Genomic DNA, 19186 nt, shown 5'->3' with positions numbered 1-19186 from the left:
CCAGCAGTCACTGTAGGAAATGAACCCAGAGAGACAGTAATTTTGCCCACGGCCCCGCCCACGAGAAGTGGGCTGCTACCACGCCGACATCTACCGCAGGCAAATAAGACGATGTGGGTTTTGGAACTCAGAGTGTATGCCTCTTGGGGAAGGTACAAGGCAGAAAGAGTTTGCCACTTTCTTACCCATGTTTCAAACATATCTTCTGGGCGCAGGCGACGTAGAGTGGGTCTGAAAAGACAAACAAACAAAAAGATGAGCTTCCTTGAGTAGGGATGACCGCTGCTGACAGCAAAGCCTCAGCGCAGTGAAATGTAAGGCGAGATGTTGCTTCACTTTCAAGAGTGTAAAGGGCCCTACGTGCTTGTTTCTCCCCTAATGAGACCGAGCAGCTCAGCCCTGTGATGTCGCGTGCACAGCTGGGCCCAAAGCTCACAGCCTTTCCCGAGACCCCTTTGATCCAAGGATTATGAAGTCAGTTACAGATAAGGGGTCAGAGGGCACAGGGTCAGGCCACGCCCAGGCCAAGAAGCCATTTCCCTCCTCACGGACAGGTGCCTCTCCTGAGAACCCAGGCTGAAGAGACCCAGGACAGAAAACAGCCCAGAACTACCGTTGCTTTGTCACCAGGGTCACCCATCCAAAGCCCTTTAGGGACATTTGAAGGAACAGGTCGGATCTCTATTTTGCTCGTGGTTTCATTTCTTTTTGAAGGTTGGCAAATAGTGTTAGACATGTCGAAATTTCCTCCAAGTGCTGCTTCTGTGTAGGGACCAAGGCCGACCAGGTGATGGAAAGATGGAGTTTCAGGTTCAATGAGCAAATGGGAGCTTGGGGAGGGGCGGGGGGTGGGTGGGTGGGTGGGGGCGGTGAACCCACCCCTGTGCTCCCTGTTCCAGGATAGTCCCTCCTTCAAGAGCTGGGGTCGGCTAACTACAGCTGATGGGCCACATCCAGCCCAGGGCTCCTATTTTTAGAAATAAACGTCTATTTGTAAACCCATATATAAACCCATTTGTTTACGTATGGCCTATGATGGCTTGCACACTCCAGGGCAGAATTGAATATCTGCAACAGACACCATCTGGCCTTCAAAACTTGAACTATTTATTATCTGGCCCTTTACAGAAAGAGGATGCTGATCTATGCTAGAGCTAGTGGGATCAAATATTCCTCTCCCAGAAGTTCTGTGCATAACCTGTGCATCCTGGGATAAGTGACCTGACTACCCCGCGCCCAGTTCCTTGATCTGTACAGTTAGGATAATAATTACCGCCTACTGTTGAAGATTAGGGAAAGTAGCTTCCAGAAGCACCTACTTTAGGAGGCTGTCACTAAATCACTAGCATGGCTATCACCGTACCGACACCTTGCTGTGTGCGGTGCCTTCCTCCCTGCGACAAAGTGGGCTGAGCTTGCTGGCAAGTGTAGATCCATAGTCAGAAAATGCCCGCCACGGACCAGTGACCAGCAGAGCCACAGTGAGTTCGGTTCTGCTGGGATGCTCACTCCTGGTTGTCGCCCTCAGGCATCTGAGATGGCAGGACTGAAAGGCTTCTCCAGCCCCCAGGGTCTTGTCACCCCCCCGCTCCCCGCCCCGGCTCCCACCTCCCCTGCACGCCATCTGAGGCACCTTTGATGCTCCTTCACAAACTCCACAATCTCCTCTTCCGTGTAAGGTTTGTCAGGGATGACAATGGGCTCTTCCATAAACGGCTCGTAGAAGTCAACCTCGTTCATCTTCAAGGACAATTTCTTTGCAACCTGTAACAGTTAGAAACAAGACAGTTGTTGCCTTGAACACTGGCCTAGAGTAGCAGTGGGTTGTCCGGCTACGAGTCTGTGTGTTGAAATGATAGGAACGTGTCACCCAAGGCCTGGCCAGACCCATCTCCTTTTGTGATCAAAGGACAGATAAGAAAAAAAAACCTATCTGGCAAATGAGGTCCGATCGGGGCAGAGAGCCGTCAAAAAGGAAGGTGGGAAATTTAATTCCACACTCACAACCACTTTATGGTATTTGCCAGGGGCTGGAGGAGGAAGCGAATGTCAATGGATCATGTTCAGTGTCCTGGGATGTATGGGTCTAATTGAACCAATTTTGAGAGAACAGGCAATTGATGGAATCAGAGGCCAGCCCATTAATCTGTCCTCCATCAGCTCATAAACTCTAATTGCTATTTCAGTTGAAGCCTTGGCCCCAGGGCTGTCCCTGAGTCCTGGGCTTGTTTGATAGTTTCTCAGGCTATGGGAACTGCCTGGTTGGTTACCAGTTAGAAGGTGACCCACCATCCTGGTTTGTCCAGGGTGGAAAGGTTTCCCAGGGTCCAGTGCTAACACCAGGATAGTACCCAACCAGCTAGGATGAGTGGCTCACCCTGTACGAGATAAAAAGCATGGGGAGCCAGCCCACAGCCCCAAAGCCATCTGCTCTCTTGATCAACGTGGCCGCATGGTCCGGTCAGAGCAGAATGGTTGCTGTGTTCGCCTGCAGAGCTGCTGAACTCACATCTCCTTTTGTGAAATGATTTGAGAGGCCTGGAATGTGCAATGCTCTGTAGAAAACCAAATGCCATTCTTTTCTGGTTCAGAGCTGTGGTCCGAGAAAGCACAGGGATGAATAGTGGTTCCCTTGAAACTAAAGAGGAATTGCCTAAGAGCTGACGCCCTGTGGTGGTAACCCACGGTGCAGAGGCCCCAGGCAGCGCCGTGACTAACTGGGGAGAGGGAGGAGCTGGGTGTTACATAAGCTGCAACACAAGGAGGTCCATTTGGAGCAAACAGTTGGTATCCCTATGGCTTTAGTCATCAGTTGCTATTAATTCCAGGTCCCTCTATTCCAAACGATACCTAAGGGAAAGAAATATCAGAATCCTACCCAGAGCTAAAGAAAACAGGCTGTGTTAGGAGCCACAGTCAGTCAAAGAGATTTTTATGGTCATGTTGATTTTGTTTTCAGAGACAAGAAGGTGTGCGGTCTTTCCTTGCCTTTTCCCCGCTTCCGAGGGGTGGGATGGGGTGTGGATGATGGGCTGGACAGTGTGGTTGGGGAAGTGGAGGAAACAGCAACCATACAACCACTATTTGGGTTTATACACACTTCATCGCAAAGCTGGGCCCATGATAGGATGGGCTGGAAAATGACATTGGATTCTGGTTTTCTGAGTTCATGAACTGCTTATTGTAGGTGCCAGGAAACTGTACTTTTAAGAAGTGGGAAGGGACCGGATGAACAAAAACTAATAATAGCAGGCACATGGCGTGCTTACTAGGTGCCAGGCGCTGTGGCAGAGTGTTTTAAGTTGATTACTTTCCGAAACCCCACTTTGATTGTATGAGGTCAGAACTATTATTATGCTGATTTTCACAAATGATGAACCCGAGGCACAATGTGAGTCTGCAATTTGTCCAGTGAAGCGTTCTAAACTACCAGTTTGCCTCCACTCCAATTCTTCTTTCATTTGAAAATTACCGTCTCCTGGACACTGGACAAGAGGGAATTTATGTCCTTTAAATGTGACCTTGGCCCTGCGCATGTCACAGTGGAGGTTTCCTTGTTTCTCCTGTAACACCAGCTCATCCCCGGCACTGTGTGCTAGAATGAAGGCTTCTGAAGGTGGAAAGGAGCTCAGCAGAACCTCCCCTGAGGTAGGCAGGGTAGATACACCCGTGTGTGTGAGTGTGCATGTGTGCGTGTGTGTGTGTCTCTAACGTTAAGACCAAGAATGTAAAGTGGGATTATGCTGTTCCTAAGATGAAGCCTTGGAGACCGGAGCAAACATTTCCAGAGGCCTGCTCACTGTATCCATATCCCCACTGTAGTTTCCTCACCTTGAATCTCAGAGAGTCCTTTTTTTTTCCCATTCTTTTAATCGTGTCTTGGGTGGTAAAGACAGAAAGAGATTTGACTGACTGAGGCACTGATTCATTCATTTATTCAGTAAGTATTTAGTGGGGCCTTCTGGATCCAAGGGACCCAGACCTGCTTCATGGAGGCTACAATGAAATTAGAATGGATTTTAATTAATAGCTGATGTTGTCTATATAATGAATTCGTTTGTGCTTAAAAAAAACTTAGGAGTTCCTGTCATGGCACAGCAGAAATGAATCTGACTGGGAAGCATGAGGTTGTGGGTTTGATCCCTGGCCTTTCTCAGTGGGTTAAGGATCCGGCATTGCCATGAGCTGTGGTGTAGGTTGCAGACACGCCTTGGATCTGGTGTTGCTGTGACTGTGGTGTAGGCTGGTGGCTACAGCTCCGATTCGAACCCTAGCCTGGGAACCTCCATATGCCGCGGGAGCGGCCCAAGAAATAGCAATAAAAGACCAAAAACAAAAGACAGAAAGAAAAAAATTAGTGGCATTTGAGTTTGGTTTGTCAAAGACAAAATTACAGAGTACAATGGCCACTTTTCTGACATTTGCATGTGTATGAATTTTGCTGACAGATATTTCTTCTACAAGTTCTTAAGCCATTTCAGTTGTTGCAGATGAAACCAAAGCAATGAATTTAGGTCTTCTCAATGTCTTCTCCACCAACTTTGTTTAGAGAATCACAGCTTCTTTTGGTCTAGTGTGGTTCAGAAAATGATTTTGCTTCTCACAGTTCACTTCAGGAAAAGAATAGGGCAGTGGGAGGTGGCATGGGATAATTGGAACTGAAGTTTTTCAGGCTGTAAAGTGCCATAGAGTGGACACCGTCCTTGGCCCTCTGACTCCCTCTTGTTCCACTTGTTTCAGAGGGGTTGGGCCCTCGCACAGGATCAAGATCCATAGATGTTAGTCCCAAACCTTCGTGCCAGGTAAACTCTCCCAGGGAGCTTTTAGAAAATGCACATTTTAGGGCCTGGTCACAACCCTAAAAAACCCAAATTTCCAGGTGTGAGGCCCAAGAATCCATGCTTTTAAAAGCACGTTGGGGAGTTCCCCTTGTGGTGCAGCAGAAGCGAATCTGGCTAGGAACCATGAGCTTGTGGGTTTGATCCCTGGCCTTGCTCAGTGGGTTAAGGATTGGGCGTTTCCATGAGCTGTGGTGCAGGTGGCAGACGCAGCTCAGATCCTGTGTTGCTGTGTTGTGGCGTAGGCTGGCAGCGGTAGCTCTGATTCGACCCCTAGCCTGGGAACCTCCATGTGCCATGGGTGGGGCCCTAAAAAGAAAAAAATAAAATAAAATTTAAAAAAAATAAATAAAGCACTTCAGGGCCTACAAACATGGACAGTGGTTAGAAACTACTAAACTCCCAAATCTACATCAGCAGCCTGGATATTTCATTCTCTTTACAGTTCTCCAACTCATCTATTTAATATAAGGTATTTACTGGTTTGTTTACTTTCTGTCTTCCCATCTTCTTCCCCAGCCCCATAGCGTAAACTCTCAATTCCACAAGGAGAGGCATCTTTTCTGCTCCAGTGTTGCATCCCTGGCATCTGGAAGAGTGCTTGGCACAAAAAAGGCACTCAATACATATGTGCTAAGTGAGCGAATGAATGAATAAATGAAAACTCCACCCAGTGGAAGGTCTTCTCAACTTGTAGAAATGAGGACTCATCTCCCCCTCTTATGTTCCTCAGGAGATTCTTCTTCCAAGATTTCCTAATGTTTTCATAGCTGTACAGTCGTTGCTGTCTTGAAGCAGAGACGCCCAATCTTCAGTTATTGTTGTGTTTTCTCTCGTCTTCCTCTCCTTTGTCTCAACAGTGGCCAGGTCCTCCTGCCATTTCGACACCAGCCAGTTGTTTTTCCATGATTAGGACTGTACTGTGCTTCCTGGGCCCTTGCCTCTCCTGACTTCAACCTCCACAAAGCACCTCCCTTTTCCCAGGTCCCTCCGGGTTCCCCAGCATGTGTCTCCCAAACAGGTCCTTCCACCCACCTCTCCTTGCTCCAGCACCCCCTGCTGGCTGCCGCTGAGGCTTGGACTGGACGCAGCCATGCCTTCTGGACCCCACCATTTTCCCCCGCTCCCCAACTGATGAGTGCAAGTTCTCAAGTCCCAAATGCATCATCAAATCTGCTTAGTGCAACTGTGTTCAATGTCGAGGGGGAGAGAGGGTGTCTTTCTCTTTGTAAATGTTATGAAATCCCACAAGTCCACATGAATGGAGGCACTGATGACTCAGTATCTCACAGAGTTTTTAGCGAAGAGCCTTCTGAGTTTTTAATTATAGCCTCGTCTTCTTCCTGGGCCACAGATGTAAAGCCATATGGTTGGACTGGGAGGCACCTCTGAAAACAGTCCCTCCCCTGACCTCAGCGTTGAACCACTCTTCTAAGAACACAGGCTTTCCTGCTTGGCCACACATGCCTGGCTCTCTCTTCCCTCGGATGAATTCTTACCCAGGAGTCACCTTACTTACTCCTGGCCCATCATAACCACACATCAGCGATGGATTTACTTTAGGCTTCTCTGGACCTCCCCTCCCCTACTAATATCCCCTCCCAACCCCTAGCCTCCTGGGCTTAGATGACTGCCTCTTCTTGACAGCCATGCTTGCTAACGTTTACTGAGTGGTCACTATGTGCCAGAGGTCAGCTAAGCATTTGACATGTACTGCTTCTTCCTCTGGAGCACAGTCATACAGGGCATTGACCTTGAAGTCTGGCTGACCTACGCACTCACTGAATGACCGTGAACAAATCACTCCATCTCTTGGTACCTTGGTTTCATCCTCTGTAGATTGAGGATTCTAATCCCTCTTTTACAGGGGTGTTGAGAGGATTAACGAGAAAACCTATGTAAAGCTCTTAGCACAAAGCCCAGCACGTCAGAAGTACTTCATAAATGATGGTTATTACTCTTTTTGATATTCTTGCTCAAGCTCTCTCCCAACTCTAACCCAACCAATTTAGGGTCAACTCTCTTCAAGTTTAGATTATATTACAGAGATTAGAAAGCTCTCTTCTGGATTATAGGCTTGTAGACTGGGGCCACAGCCATGGCAGTGGTTATGTGTATCTATTTCATGCAGTCTCTTTTCATTATACTCCTTCCTTGCTTCAGCACCTGCAGGCTTCCTCTTGTTCTTCACAGAGAACTTGAACTCCCCACGGTATCAAAGCCCAGGGGCACTGCTCATCCGCTGCTTTATGCCATAGGGGGAGTAACTTTTACATTTTTCACTTTTAAATTTTACCACTTGAATTTGATCAGGACCTAGTTTGTCCTAGGTTTATGTGCTCTAGTGCAATACTATGATTTAGGGCTTTTAGTTATATGTGAGGGAGTGCTGTGGAAGTGAGTTTGAATGTGTGTACTGGGAGTGTTTATATATGTGCAGATGTGAGGGTGACTGAGGAGGTGTATGTTGTGTTTATGTTACGTGGTTGTGTACTGTATGTGTTAGATGGGTGTGGGTGCTGTGTGTGCGTTATGTGTGTGTTGTGTGGATGGGAGTGTGAGTGCGGATATGTAGGTGTGCCCCCTGAATCTCAAGGCCAGGTCCAGAGTCTTCTACGTAATGGTGTGGGTTTGGGGTACAGATTGTCCTAAACTGTGACCTCAGCACTACCCTACTATTAATTCTCTGGAGACCTTGCATACTCCTTAACTTTTCTAACTCTTTTTTTTTTTCTCTCTCTCTCTGGGAAAGAGGGTTTGTCTGTTTGTTTTGTTGTTATTATTTTGTTTTTTACTTTTCAGAGTTGTTTAAAGGATTAGAAATAGTATAGGAGTTCCCGTCGCGGCGCAGCGGAAACGAATCCGACTAGGAACCATGAGGTTGCGAGTTCGATCCCTGGCCTTGCTCGGTGGGTTAAGCATCTGGCATCGCCATGAGCTGTGGTGTAGGTCGCAGATGCGGCTTGGATCCAGCATTGCTGTGACTGTGATATAGACTGGCAACTATAGCTTGATTAGACCCCTAGCTTGGGAACCTCCATATGCTAAGAGTACAGCCCTAAAAAGACAAAAGACCAAGAAAAAAAAAATAATATAGATGCAATATATCAAACTGTGCCCAACACACAGAAAACATTCAATACATAGCCATTTTAGTAGTAACTGGAGCCACAGTGAGGGTAGCTAGACCACAGTAGACCCAACCTCACCCAGTGAGTCAAGGTCCCTCTACCTCTATTGCTCTTTGGCTTATAAAAGCAGTTGTCACATCCAGAAAATATAGATCCATTCAATTGTAAACAAGCACACCAGCGACATCTCCTGAGGATGTAGGTAGCTTTCTGAAGCACCAGGGCTTTGGATGGTCAGTGCTCCTCCCCACTCCATCCCCAACCCTAAACCCAGAAAAGGGGAAGGAGGCAACTCCAGGAAGGGAGAGGATGGCCCTAAACAAAAAGGAAGCTGTGTCCAGTGTCCCTGCACACTCTGGGCTCACACACTTCCCATTCTTAGTGTTGAAGGTGAAAAAGAGAGGTTCATCTCTCTTTATTGGATATTTTCAGAAATACCCTACATCCTCGGAATTTATCATCGTGTGTTCATCTCTTATTCAGTGATAATTTACTGCCATATTTCTAATGCTTCTGGAGAAAGTGTCAATGGATGAAGGATGCTTAATGTTGGGAAAAGAAAAGTGGTGGAAAGTCCAACTTTCATTCTTATGCTCACATTAGGGTTTCTTAGGTACTTACCCCTTTGTCAAAGGTAGCAAAAAATTTGATGTAAGGCTGGAAGTGTTCAGCTGCCTCTTCAAAAGCCTTGTAATCTAAGAGGAAAAAGATGAAAGAGAGAAACATTTTCAAGATGCATACTGTACCGGAAGTCTCTCTTTTAAAATAATGTAAAGTGGGAAGCCAATTAATTCTGATTGGATAGTTGGTATTATTTGCTACTGTTGAAATGCCAAGGAATTTGGATTGACTGGCATCCAGTCACCCAAGAGGAGAACTCTTTATCACACTTTTATGTGTTTTAGGAAATTGGGTGACAGAAAGGCGAAAACGAAGGAAACTGAGAGAGGACCAGGGAGAGAAAAAACAAAAGAAGTTTTTCCATTCAGACCCACTGCTAGTTATACGTGTGCCCTCTAAAGAGAATACAGCTCACCATATAAATGAGTGTTAAGTAAGAAGAAGCCCACTTGGTTTGCAAAGCAACTCAATCAAAAAGTGACACTGCAGAAGAATTTTAAACTTCTCAGCAGGAGTACATTTTGGGGTAAATCCAGGTTTTTCTTTCCCTCTTTTTAAAATTTTCTTGTTTTCATTCTGATTCCTTGAGAGGATGACTTAAAATTAAAAAAATTTTTTTATTATAGTTGATTTACAATGTTCTGTGAAGATGACTTAAAATTAACCGAGCCCATGCTTCACTCTGGCCCTAAACTTGAATTTAAACTTGTCAAGATAAGCATGAGCCACATGCATGTGGCCAGATTGTGCCTCACTCCACCTAGACAGTTGCTACTTGGGAAAGACATTCATATTTCAGTCTGATATGAGACGGTGATGGCGATGGGAATGGTGGTGGTGGTGATGGTTTTGCATAAAGTCTGTAATCCTGAGAGTCAGTGATCCTATGATTCATTCTTAACAAGATTAACTTTTTTCCATTCCGTAGAATTTCATATCCCTTAATCACCAGAGGCATAAGCTGTAGCTATAATCCCAGAAGCAGGCAGACTTCTCTAATATTCAATCAAAAACAATTCACAAATAATGCTGGCTCAGGAGACACCAGGATGAGTAAGACGAGGGCGCTAATCTCAAAGGCTCACAGCCAAGGAGGGTTATGGACCCTTAAAGAACGACAATGAAATGTGATAGTTGCTGGAATAGAGGAAAGGGCAGTAAGCCCAGATGAGACAGGGGCTGACAATTTTACAAGAAGAGCTGTACAAACTGATACACATTTACAGACACTCACTTCTCATAAAAGTAGTTGGGTCATCAGAGTACATATCATAAAACTTGAGAGTTGGGATAGAGGATTGGGGGAGGGGAAGAAGGTGAGTGGGAGCTTTCGAGAATGAATAGAGAAAAAGTGGGAAAGTGTAGAAAGTGGGTGGTTACACCCATATCTAAATTGTTTTACATCTGTCTAAGCAGCAGTGGATTCCATCAGAATCCTTGGTCCCCACCGCCTTCCTTCACCTCTTGTTCCTGATGAACCTCTCCCCACCTCCATGAACCCCTATCCTGATAGGAAGAATGGCCTTGACTTGTGTCCGGAGAGATCCCTTCTTCACTTGAGGAGCCAGTCTCCATCCTTTTTAAGATGAAGACGAGTAGAGCAAGGTAATTCCCAGATTGGTGCTTCAAACTATGGTTGAGCCTTTAGCCTCACCCAAACAGCAGCTGTCTTCAAGGAAATCTCGTCTAGTCTTCTGCTCTGTTTGAGCTCATGTGATCCCTAGGTTTTTCCTGCCCTCATGTCCTGTTTTGATGCTGACCATCTCCCTCCTGGCTCTTCTCAGTCTGACTCTGCAGTTACCTTGATGCCTCTTTCCCCTTCTGGAGTGGACTCCTGAACATCCAGCCTTCAACCTCTGGCTGACTGCAGATGTGTCTTAGCATTGCCTTGTCTTTCTTCCCCTTTCCTCTGGGTTTACTGAATACTGACCCTTTAGCTCTACATTTTCTCCAGCTTAACATTCTTAACCATCAACTGAATTCCTCCACGAAGTTCTTATCATGCTCTCTCAATACTGGCATCCATAACTGCATGCTCAAGCTGGAGATGGACCTTCATGCCCAACCTCCCTGGGAGATGTAACCTCCCAGTTCTTCTAGGTCCTTTCTAATTTGGTACGCAAACTCTTCAGCATCCTTCTCTCCCAAGACCATTCCAGTCTACCTATGTTTCAAATCCTTCCAATTTCTCCACTGTCTCTCCATTGCTCTTGCAATATAGAAAAGCTTGGGATCATTTGCAAAGCCAGTGTCTTCTGTGCCATTAAATTGCCCTGACCAGCCACCCTCAAACTACACCAGAAATACAGGATTCTCAACAACTGCTTCCCTGGGCGCCTTACCAAATCCTAGCTTCCCCCCTCACTGACCTTGGCCTCTTTTGAAAGGCAAGAAACGACATAGAAACAAGGATGCCTAGTAGAATATCACATGCTTTCAGACTGTGTGTGATGGCCACAAGTGTGTCACAGGGGACTTGAGAGACATAAATTTTTTATGGTGATAAATCTTTCTAGATCTTTTCTACAACCATTCAAAATCTTATGGTAGTTAGTGTTCTATTTTAAAGCAATGGCTCCCTCTCTAAACTTTTCATTTCGGTAACAATTATTTTCTGCCTGAGATTTAGCAAGCATCATAGCTAGAGAGAGCTTTGCCAGACTGCTCTTCTGATTTTCCCACTGAATCTTCTTGGTGTAATTGTTACTTTAGTCCAAGTTTGTTTGTCTCAGTGATGTTTTTGGTTTGTGGGACATGTTGAATTTTTCTTTTGATTTAAACTTGGTCTAATTTTCCTAGTCTTCTACTAACATCAATGGAATGTATGATTGCTATTCGTTTATTATGTTAAACAATCATCAGAATCAGTATTATTAGTAAAATCTGGTACTAGGTATTCCTAAAGAGCACAAACCGATTTTCTTAATTTTTTGAATTATTCAATTTATCCCATCCTTCTTTGCTTCTTTTCTCTCTACTCTCCTTTCTTTCTACTTCTTTCTTTTTTTTTTTCCTAGTGCCTGTAAGTATTAACAATTATCCAGTCTGACCCTTGATGGATTTTTATAATGTGTTATTGTTTGTTTTCATAAATTAAAAAATATTTCTTTCAAAAATAATAATTGGATATCATTTAATTAATTAATTCCCTAAAGGGGACTGTGGGCATTATGGCTTCAGAAAGCCAACGTTTCAAAATAATTTTGATCTTACAAAAGTTATATTTTATCAATTTTGCATAATTGCTATATCAAATTAAATAAAATTTAACATTTAAATGCTTACTCTATGCTTAACTTTTGATATTTATCCTAGTCTTAAAATGCAGGTAACATTATTTATTTAAAAAGCTAATTTCTGAAGCCATAAAAGCTTATAATTTTCTAAATTCTTTTTGTTTAAACTTTATTCCTAAAATTATTTTATTTTCCCATAATTATGGACTTGCTGGGAAGTCATCATATTTGCCAGATAAAATAGTCCAAAAACATGTCACTAATTAGGCATGTCACTAATTTGTCACTAATTATAATATGATTAGATCTCTCCACTGACGATTTTTCTTTTCCTCGGCCTAAATGTTATGTTTGTGTGGAAGCATCAAAATAAGAAATTGTACCACACTGCAAATCATGCTGAGTCCTTAACCCAAAATTTCCATCTCAAGGGAAAAAAGGTTTAACTATTTTAAAGCTTAGACATGTGCAGAACAAAAATAGGTGTTTTTCTTATTCTTCCTTTTTTTGGGAGGGGTCTTTGTTCCTTTTTGTTTTTTTAACCCCAAAACAGAAGATAATCATATCAAAACAGTCACATAGATTGATGAGTCTTTAGACATTAGTTAACAGTGCCAGTTAGAAAGAAACTCTGAAATGTTTGAAGTGACATTCTTTGTTCTGCAAGGAGAACCAAAATAAGTTTCTGGCAATGAAACATTTAAAGAAGTAGATAGAGGAGTTCCCATTGTGGTTCAGTGGTTAAGGAACCCGACTAGTATCCATGAGGCGGGTTCAATCCCTGGCCTTGCTCAGTGGGTTAAAGCATCCAGCATTGCTGTGAGCTGCAGTGTAGATCGCAGATGGGACTCACATCTGGTGTTGCTGTGGCTGTGGCGTAGGCCAGCAGCCATAGTTCTGATTCAACCCCAAGCCTTGGAACCTCCATATGCCGAGGGTGCGGCCCCCACACACAAAGACCAGTAGAGCAATAATCATATATTCCCAACAAAATGCTTCATTATTATTTTGAAATATATGGTATGAAAAAGCTCAATTGGATTTGAAATCTAATCAAATTATGAGAAATATTAACATTGCATTTTTCATTGAAAAGTGGTATTTGTTAGACAGAAAGAATGCTCACATCCTTGAATGACAATTTAGAGATTAGATAACCTACATTCTGTTCAATGGCAAGAAAAGATGGTTCAACAATCAAACAAAAAGCAATGAATGTTGTCCTGTCATTTGCCACTATCCACATATGCCAGCAAAATATCTGGTCAAGGTTGGCTATCAAGAGTTTGAAGAGATCATTTAAAACCTTGATCAGGAACTGTGTGTTGTTATTTCAAGTATCAAAAGCCATATTCTTAGAAGCCATCACAAGATGCTCATCCAAACATCTAAAAGTATTTTACTTGCAAGTTTTATGCAATGTAGTATTTGATATCTTTCCTATTATTTTGTCTATTATTATTATTGTTTAAGAAAGTTTAAAAATGTGTTTTTGTTTTGTTTTGTTTTTTTTGTTTTGTTGCTAAGCCTAAATAAATCTCTTCCAGTTTATCCCTATGTGCTGTACAAACCTGGTCATATTTTGGGTGTGCCATGACCCAACAAAATCGTAAAGTTTTGAAAGTACAGCCCAATGGTTAAGTGTATATGTTCTCAAGTCAGATTTCTGGAATGTAAGTCTTGCCTCTTCCTTTACTTCCTACCTGTGTGACATGGGGTGTTAAACTATCTTCCTCATCATTAAAATGTTGATAATACTGGTAACTACAGTACAGGCGAGTTGTGAAAATGACATTAAGGTGCCTACAGAAAGTGCCTAGCATGGGCCCCGGCATAGGCTATTTGTTAGTTAAATGCAGCTGTTAGTGTTACTTGTTTAGGGTTGGGGAAAGTAGAAACTGGAAGATCCCAGTTTTTATCCCAGTCTTGGCCTTGGCTCCCTCCTTATCTGCTACCTTGAGCTGAATGGAGGAAGCATGGAAATGGATGGAAACAGTTGAGTGGAGGGAGAGGGGAAGACAAGGATAAAGAGAAACAGAAGGTGATGGAATGAAGAAGAGAAAGTAGAACGGGCCTGACAGAAGCTCGCCAGTGTAGCCAGCACCTATATAGAGAGGTGAAAACTGAAATAAAGTCACCTGCAGAAGAACTGGGTTGAAACGCCCTGGCTTCCTCCAACACACCCTTCGGGAGGGTGAACAGAGGCTTTTATGTTGCAAAGGAGAAGACAGTGAAGTCGGGTCATGGGAGAGAGAAAAGAGGTGGGTTGTCGATGAGATGACGAAGGATGCCAGTTGGCAGGCAGGGTACGGAAGCAGCTTCACAAATAATTTCAAAATATTTTGGAGTTTCCAGAAATATCAGGAGCGGCCCTTATTTGCACCTGCCTCCACATACTAATGGTACCAGATTGTCTTTCACAGTTATGCCCACCCCCTCTAACACTTCCTCTCCCTCCAAGGCTGAGACACCAGTGGAAGGCTTAACCGTAGGGCCCACGCTGCTAACGCAGTTTAAAAATTGTTCTCAAGTAGCTGGCCTTCCTGGTTCCTTCTCTTCCTGACTCACTACACCGTGTGGGTTGTGGCGATGCTCCGACATGTTCCTCTGCCCACCCAAACCCTGGCCACAAAACTTTCAAAGGGAATGCACCCCAGGGTGTGGCTGGGCGCTTGCAGGCAGCCTTGGTGGTCAGGGGGCATTGGCCAGCAATTTTCATATTATGCTGCAGCTGCCAAGCCCATCCCTACCCAAATTTTCCTCTAATGCCATCCAAGTGACTCAGAAGCTCTCCAGTTGCTGACCACAGGAGCTGCCAATGTCAGAGAGACAGCCCCCTCTCTGCCCCATCTGGGGAGAGAATCCCACAGGTTGGTGGGCAGGTGGAAACAGTGGGGGCAGGGCTTTTACTTCCTCTGTCAAACATGCTCCACTTCAAAGCCAGAGAACATGTTATGTTCTTCATGTTCTTTTAGCTCCCCTGCCTGTTTGGCATTATTTCTGCACGTGTCCTATTGCACAGGGTGCAAGGAAGGTTCTCCCTCTGTTCTACCCAGCACAGGATGTGCTGATGGCTCATCCTCTTTCTGGATAATCTAACACACCTTGTTGAAAAAGTCGCCTTTAGATTGAGAGGCAGGGGTTGACAACCAACTTACATTCTGAGTCCTCACTCTTGAAAAAGCCTATGAGTTTGATGTGGTCCTCGATGCGCTCAAAAGCTTGGACTTCCAGTTTGCTATTGATGATCTCCACTGGGTCTTCAATGAGCTGGAAGGTCACAGACACAACACAGAAGATGTTCACATAAGAGAACTCCCCCCCCCCCAGTGGGGAAATCAGGCACGTGTGCAGGTGCTTTGGAGGGAAGTTGTGGACTTGGTGCTGGTGCCTAAGGATCCATCCTACCTTCCCCAGTGAGCGCAGCAGCAGTACCTTCCGAGGAACTGACCTAAACTCAAGGGTGGGCCAACTGGTCTTGGGGCAACTCTTGCTGGTTGTTGATCCAGGAAGGGCATGCAACCTAATTCTGGCCAATGACTCTTCAGGGTAGATCAGCTGAAGCCCTGGGGAAAGTTCTGCTTTCCTTATAAGAGAGAAATGGGAGGCCAGATTTCCCCCCCCTCACTGGCTATGAATGAGGAAGTGTGATGGATCAGCTCCTGCTTCGGGCTATCTTACAACCAACTTGAGAACAGTCAGCTTGAGGATAAAGCCAACACACCCAAAAAAGCATTGTGTGTGATTTATAGGGAAGAATGGAGCGAGAGTCCTGATCTTATCGAGTCTAAAATCTGCCCTCACTGCCCTGAATAGTAAGCAACGTGATGGACCCGCACAAATGGAATCACGTTGCTTATTGTTTTAGATAGTTGAATTGAAGGTCTGGTTTCTGTTATTTCAACCAAAGGCCCCCCCCCCCAATCTAAACTGATAGATTCAGGGCAGGGCCATGTGAGCTCAGACTTGTTCTGTTGTCTTTTTCACCTTTTTTAGGACTTGCAGGTGTGGGTCCGTGAGAGGGCCAAGCAGAATCTATGAGCACTTTTTGGTGGGAGGTGACCTTCAACTTACTCCTGACTCTCTCTGGATTTTTGAGGCAGCAGAGGAAAAGGCAGCAGGCCACTGTGTACTAGCTGGTCCATAAGGAATCATCAGTGTTGATGTTATCTGTACAGGCATCTGTGTTCAAAAGAACTTGACTTCACAGATCTTTTTCAGAGTGTAAGCTTATCTATGGAAAGAATATTTTCGTAGTGTTTGTTCCTCTGTTGGCCTGAGCTCATGCACCCAAAGGTTTTGCATGTCCATGGCTGAGAGGGAGTGAGATATTGGGGGGCTCATGAACCCTGCCTCTTGAAGGTTCCACCTGAGGGTGAGTCAGCAGATTTTTACTCTTCTCCCTCCTCCATCTCTGGGTGATTATCCGCTTCTCTTTCCTACACGCTTCTCCAGAAGCCTGGGACCCACGGGGTATGTGTTTATAATTGCTAAGAGAATTAACATCTCCTGATCTGTAACCCTCTGGTCCCTAATAAAACAACAGTTGGTCTAAGGGTCAGCTCCCCAGTAGATGTAAATATCACTGTGACATAGGCACTCTTTAGTTTTTCGTGATGCTTGAGAAATCTTTCTTAGACCAAGGCAGGTAATCCAGCTTCTCTGTTCTTTGCAGTTTTACTCCCCGCCCTGTATTTGCACCCAGACAGCTCCACGCAGGGCTACTGTGCATAAATGCTTACATCCAGGAGAAACTCCACCAAGACATCGGCTGCAAATTCGCCATCAAACTCAATTGTACGATCGCCCTTAAGGATATACAGGCTTCCTTCTTCATTAAAACCTAAAAGAAACAAAGAGTTCCCCAAATAAAGTCATCCTGATGTAAGAAGAGCCATCTTGTTGGCCAAGTTCTGGCTCAGGGTCCCTGGGTGACATAAGGTCAGGATCAGTGGAATTAGCATTAACCCTATAATCAGTTCCCTTGAAACCACACCGCTGAAGGGCTCCCAGGGTGGAAACTCAAATTGAAATGTTAAGAACCAATGATTCTGGAGTTCCCATCATGGCTCAGTGGTTAACACATCGGACTAGGAACCATTAGTTTGCATTTTCAATCCCTGGCCTTACTCAGTGGGTTGAGGATCTGGCGTTGCTGTGAGCTGTGGTGTAGGTCGCAGATGTGGCTCGGATCCTGTGTTGCTGTTGCTGTGGCTGTGGTCTAGACCAGTGGCAACAGCTCCAATTAGACCCCTAGCCTGGGAACCTCCATATGCCATGGTGCGGCCCTAAAAAGATGAAGAGACCCCCCCCCCCCCCCAAAAAAAAAAAAAGATCCAATGATTCCACCTGGACTTTAGTTGAAAAATCTATTCTCTACTCCACTACTGCTTCAACTTTCCAAAAATGTTGCTGACCCCATTCTCCTTACCAAAAGGTTGCATGCCCACTGCCCACCTGGCTCCTTAACCTGGCATTCAAGCCCCTCCACAACCTAGTGCCAGCCCCACCCTTTACATTCTCCCTTGGACAGACCTGTGCTCCCTCAAGAACCGCTCTCCTCGTCCCTGTGCAGCTCCCTTGGCTTTTTGCCCAAGAGCTTATGTGAAAAGGGACATAAAGGAAAAGTCACAGCGCGTGGTTCTGGGCACAGAAGTTCTCCCTGGGCCTGAAGGGACCTCCACCCTCCCGCCCATCTTGGTCAACTCTTTTGGGTCTCAGCTTACAACCCACCTTTCCAAAGAAGGCCACTCTAATCTCTCTGGCCATTTTGGGTCTCCCCTGGGCCCCCCGAACAGGTACTCAGTATAACGGTGAGCCCTCTCTAGAGGTAGGGCCCTTGTCCTCTTGGTTTCCCAGCGTTGTGCACAGAGCCGGGACACGTTGGGCATCCCAGAAATGTCTGCAGTCAGAAGGATCAGCTTTCTTTTCTATTGTAGCTGAATTCTGCACCTCTTCTTTTCCCAGTGTGCTGAGAGTGCTCCCCGGGCAGGTTCTGCCTCTTCTTTTCTACCCTCCATCGCTCGTGGCATAATGCTGTGTCCTTTCGCAAATGCTTGCCAGCGAACTGCATTTCCCCCCAGGAATGCTAAATAGCTGAGGCTGGCATTTAGTCCAAGTGCATGGCATCCTTAATACCTTAGATTAATTGTTTTCAAACTCTCTATTAGCTAAAGGATGCTTCCTGCAAATGAACTCTTCTGCAGAACCTCTAGGGAAAGGGAGGCTGGCCCACTGCCTGTGGTGTCCCAGGGCACATGTGAAGAACCCCTGGCACACCATGGAGCACCATTTATAAACCTACAGGAGCAACGTGCCAGGCATCCCTGAAGCCGACAGTGATCCATCACAAAGGCTGCCAGGGTACATCCGCCAGTGCCCTGCCCTTGAATTTGGCTCTGAGTGAAACCAGTTAGGAAACCAAACTCAGGTGAGTGAAAATGGACACGGAGATCAAGGAGCAGGTTCACAAAATACAAATGTCCTGTGAACTCCAAGGACCGAATAGTCAGAAGGAACCTGCCCCACTGCCTCTGGCTGAAGTCAGATAAAAGTTCATTTAGACATTTAAAGCCCCATCAGAGCCTCCACTGGGAGAATATCCACCGTTGCAGTCTTAGGAATGCCTGCCCAGCTTGTCCTCCCTGAATATTTAGATTGCTAGAACACTCCTATTTCCCTCTAACTAAACTTACTGAAAATGTGATCAAATTCAACTTTGCACTGAAACATTGGGAAAGGAGCAGACTAGGGAATGAAGAGGCTGCTGAATCGAACTAGTTAACTTGCTATTGATTAGGGAAAGAGCTGAGCACACACTGCCCCCCTGTTCAAGGCAAAAAAAAATTCTTAATTTGTCTCCAGGGAAGGAGAGACCGCAGACATTCTTAATCAGTCATTATTATTTATAGTCATGAGTTCTTCCTTGTATCTAGCCTAAATACTGTCTCTGACAATATCAGTCTTGTTTTTTTTTTAAAGCTAGTCTTGAAAATAAAATAGAAAACAGGTGTTTGAAAGCCCCTACGATAATGAACTTTCATGTACCTAAAGGTATTTATTGAATCACCACTAATCTTTTTTGTCCTGTGTTTACTACTCCAAATCCAATTAACCTTTTTTCAAAGGTCCTGTTTTATAACCTCCTTCGCTCTGAATAGCCGTTCTTCACTGGTCATGCGGAGAGAGGGAAATGGGTAGTACATGTGTGGGGGTGTCTGTAAACCAGAGGAGTTACCTGCATCTCCCTCCTTGGGATTAGAGGTGTAAGAATCTTAGAGGACACTGGCACTTAAGCATGACGTATTGAATGAGAGATTACACTGTGCACTGTGTAATCGCTTAACCATACCTCATCTAT

At 45.0% G+C, this 19186-nt stretch overlaps 1 protein-coding gene across 1 annotated transcript in view; it reads right to left on the bottom strand.

The window, feature by feature from the left end:
- Positions 1 to 19186, bottom strand: part of CASQ2 (calsequestrin 2) — a 65741-nt gene that overhangs the window by 22716 nt on the left and 23839 nt on the right. The window contains exons 3-7 of the mRNA XM_047784927.1: positions 16569 to 16669; positions 14985 to 15096; positions 8591 to 8664; positions 1634 to 1764; positions 186 to 231 (exon numbers count right to left, since the gene is read on the bottom strand). Of these exons, the coding sequence (XP_047640883.1) occupies positions 186 to 231; positions 1634 to 1764; positions 8591 to 8664; positions 14985 to 15096; positions 16569 to 16669 (464 nt within the window). The remainder of the gene's footprint in view (positions 1 to 185; positions 232 to 1633; positions 1765 to 8590; positions 8665 to 14984; positions 15097 to 16568; positions 16670 to 19186) is intronic.

The sequence above is a fragment of the Phacochoerus africanus genome, chromosome 6 (assembly GCF_016906955.1).
Source record: "Phacochoerus africanus isolate WHEZ1 chromosome 6, ROS_Pafr_v1, whole genome shotgun sequence".
NCBI lineage: Eukaryota > Metazoa > Chordata > Mammalia > Artiodactyla > Suidae > Phacochoerus > Phacochoerus africanus.
Note: the sequence above shows the minus strand (reverse complement) of the source record. Positions and strands in the feature narration are given on the sequence as shown.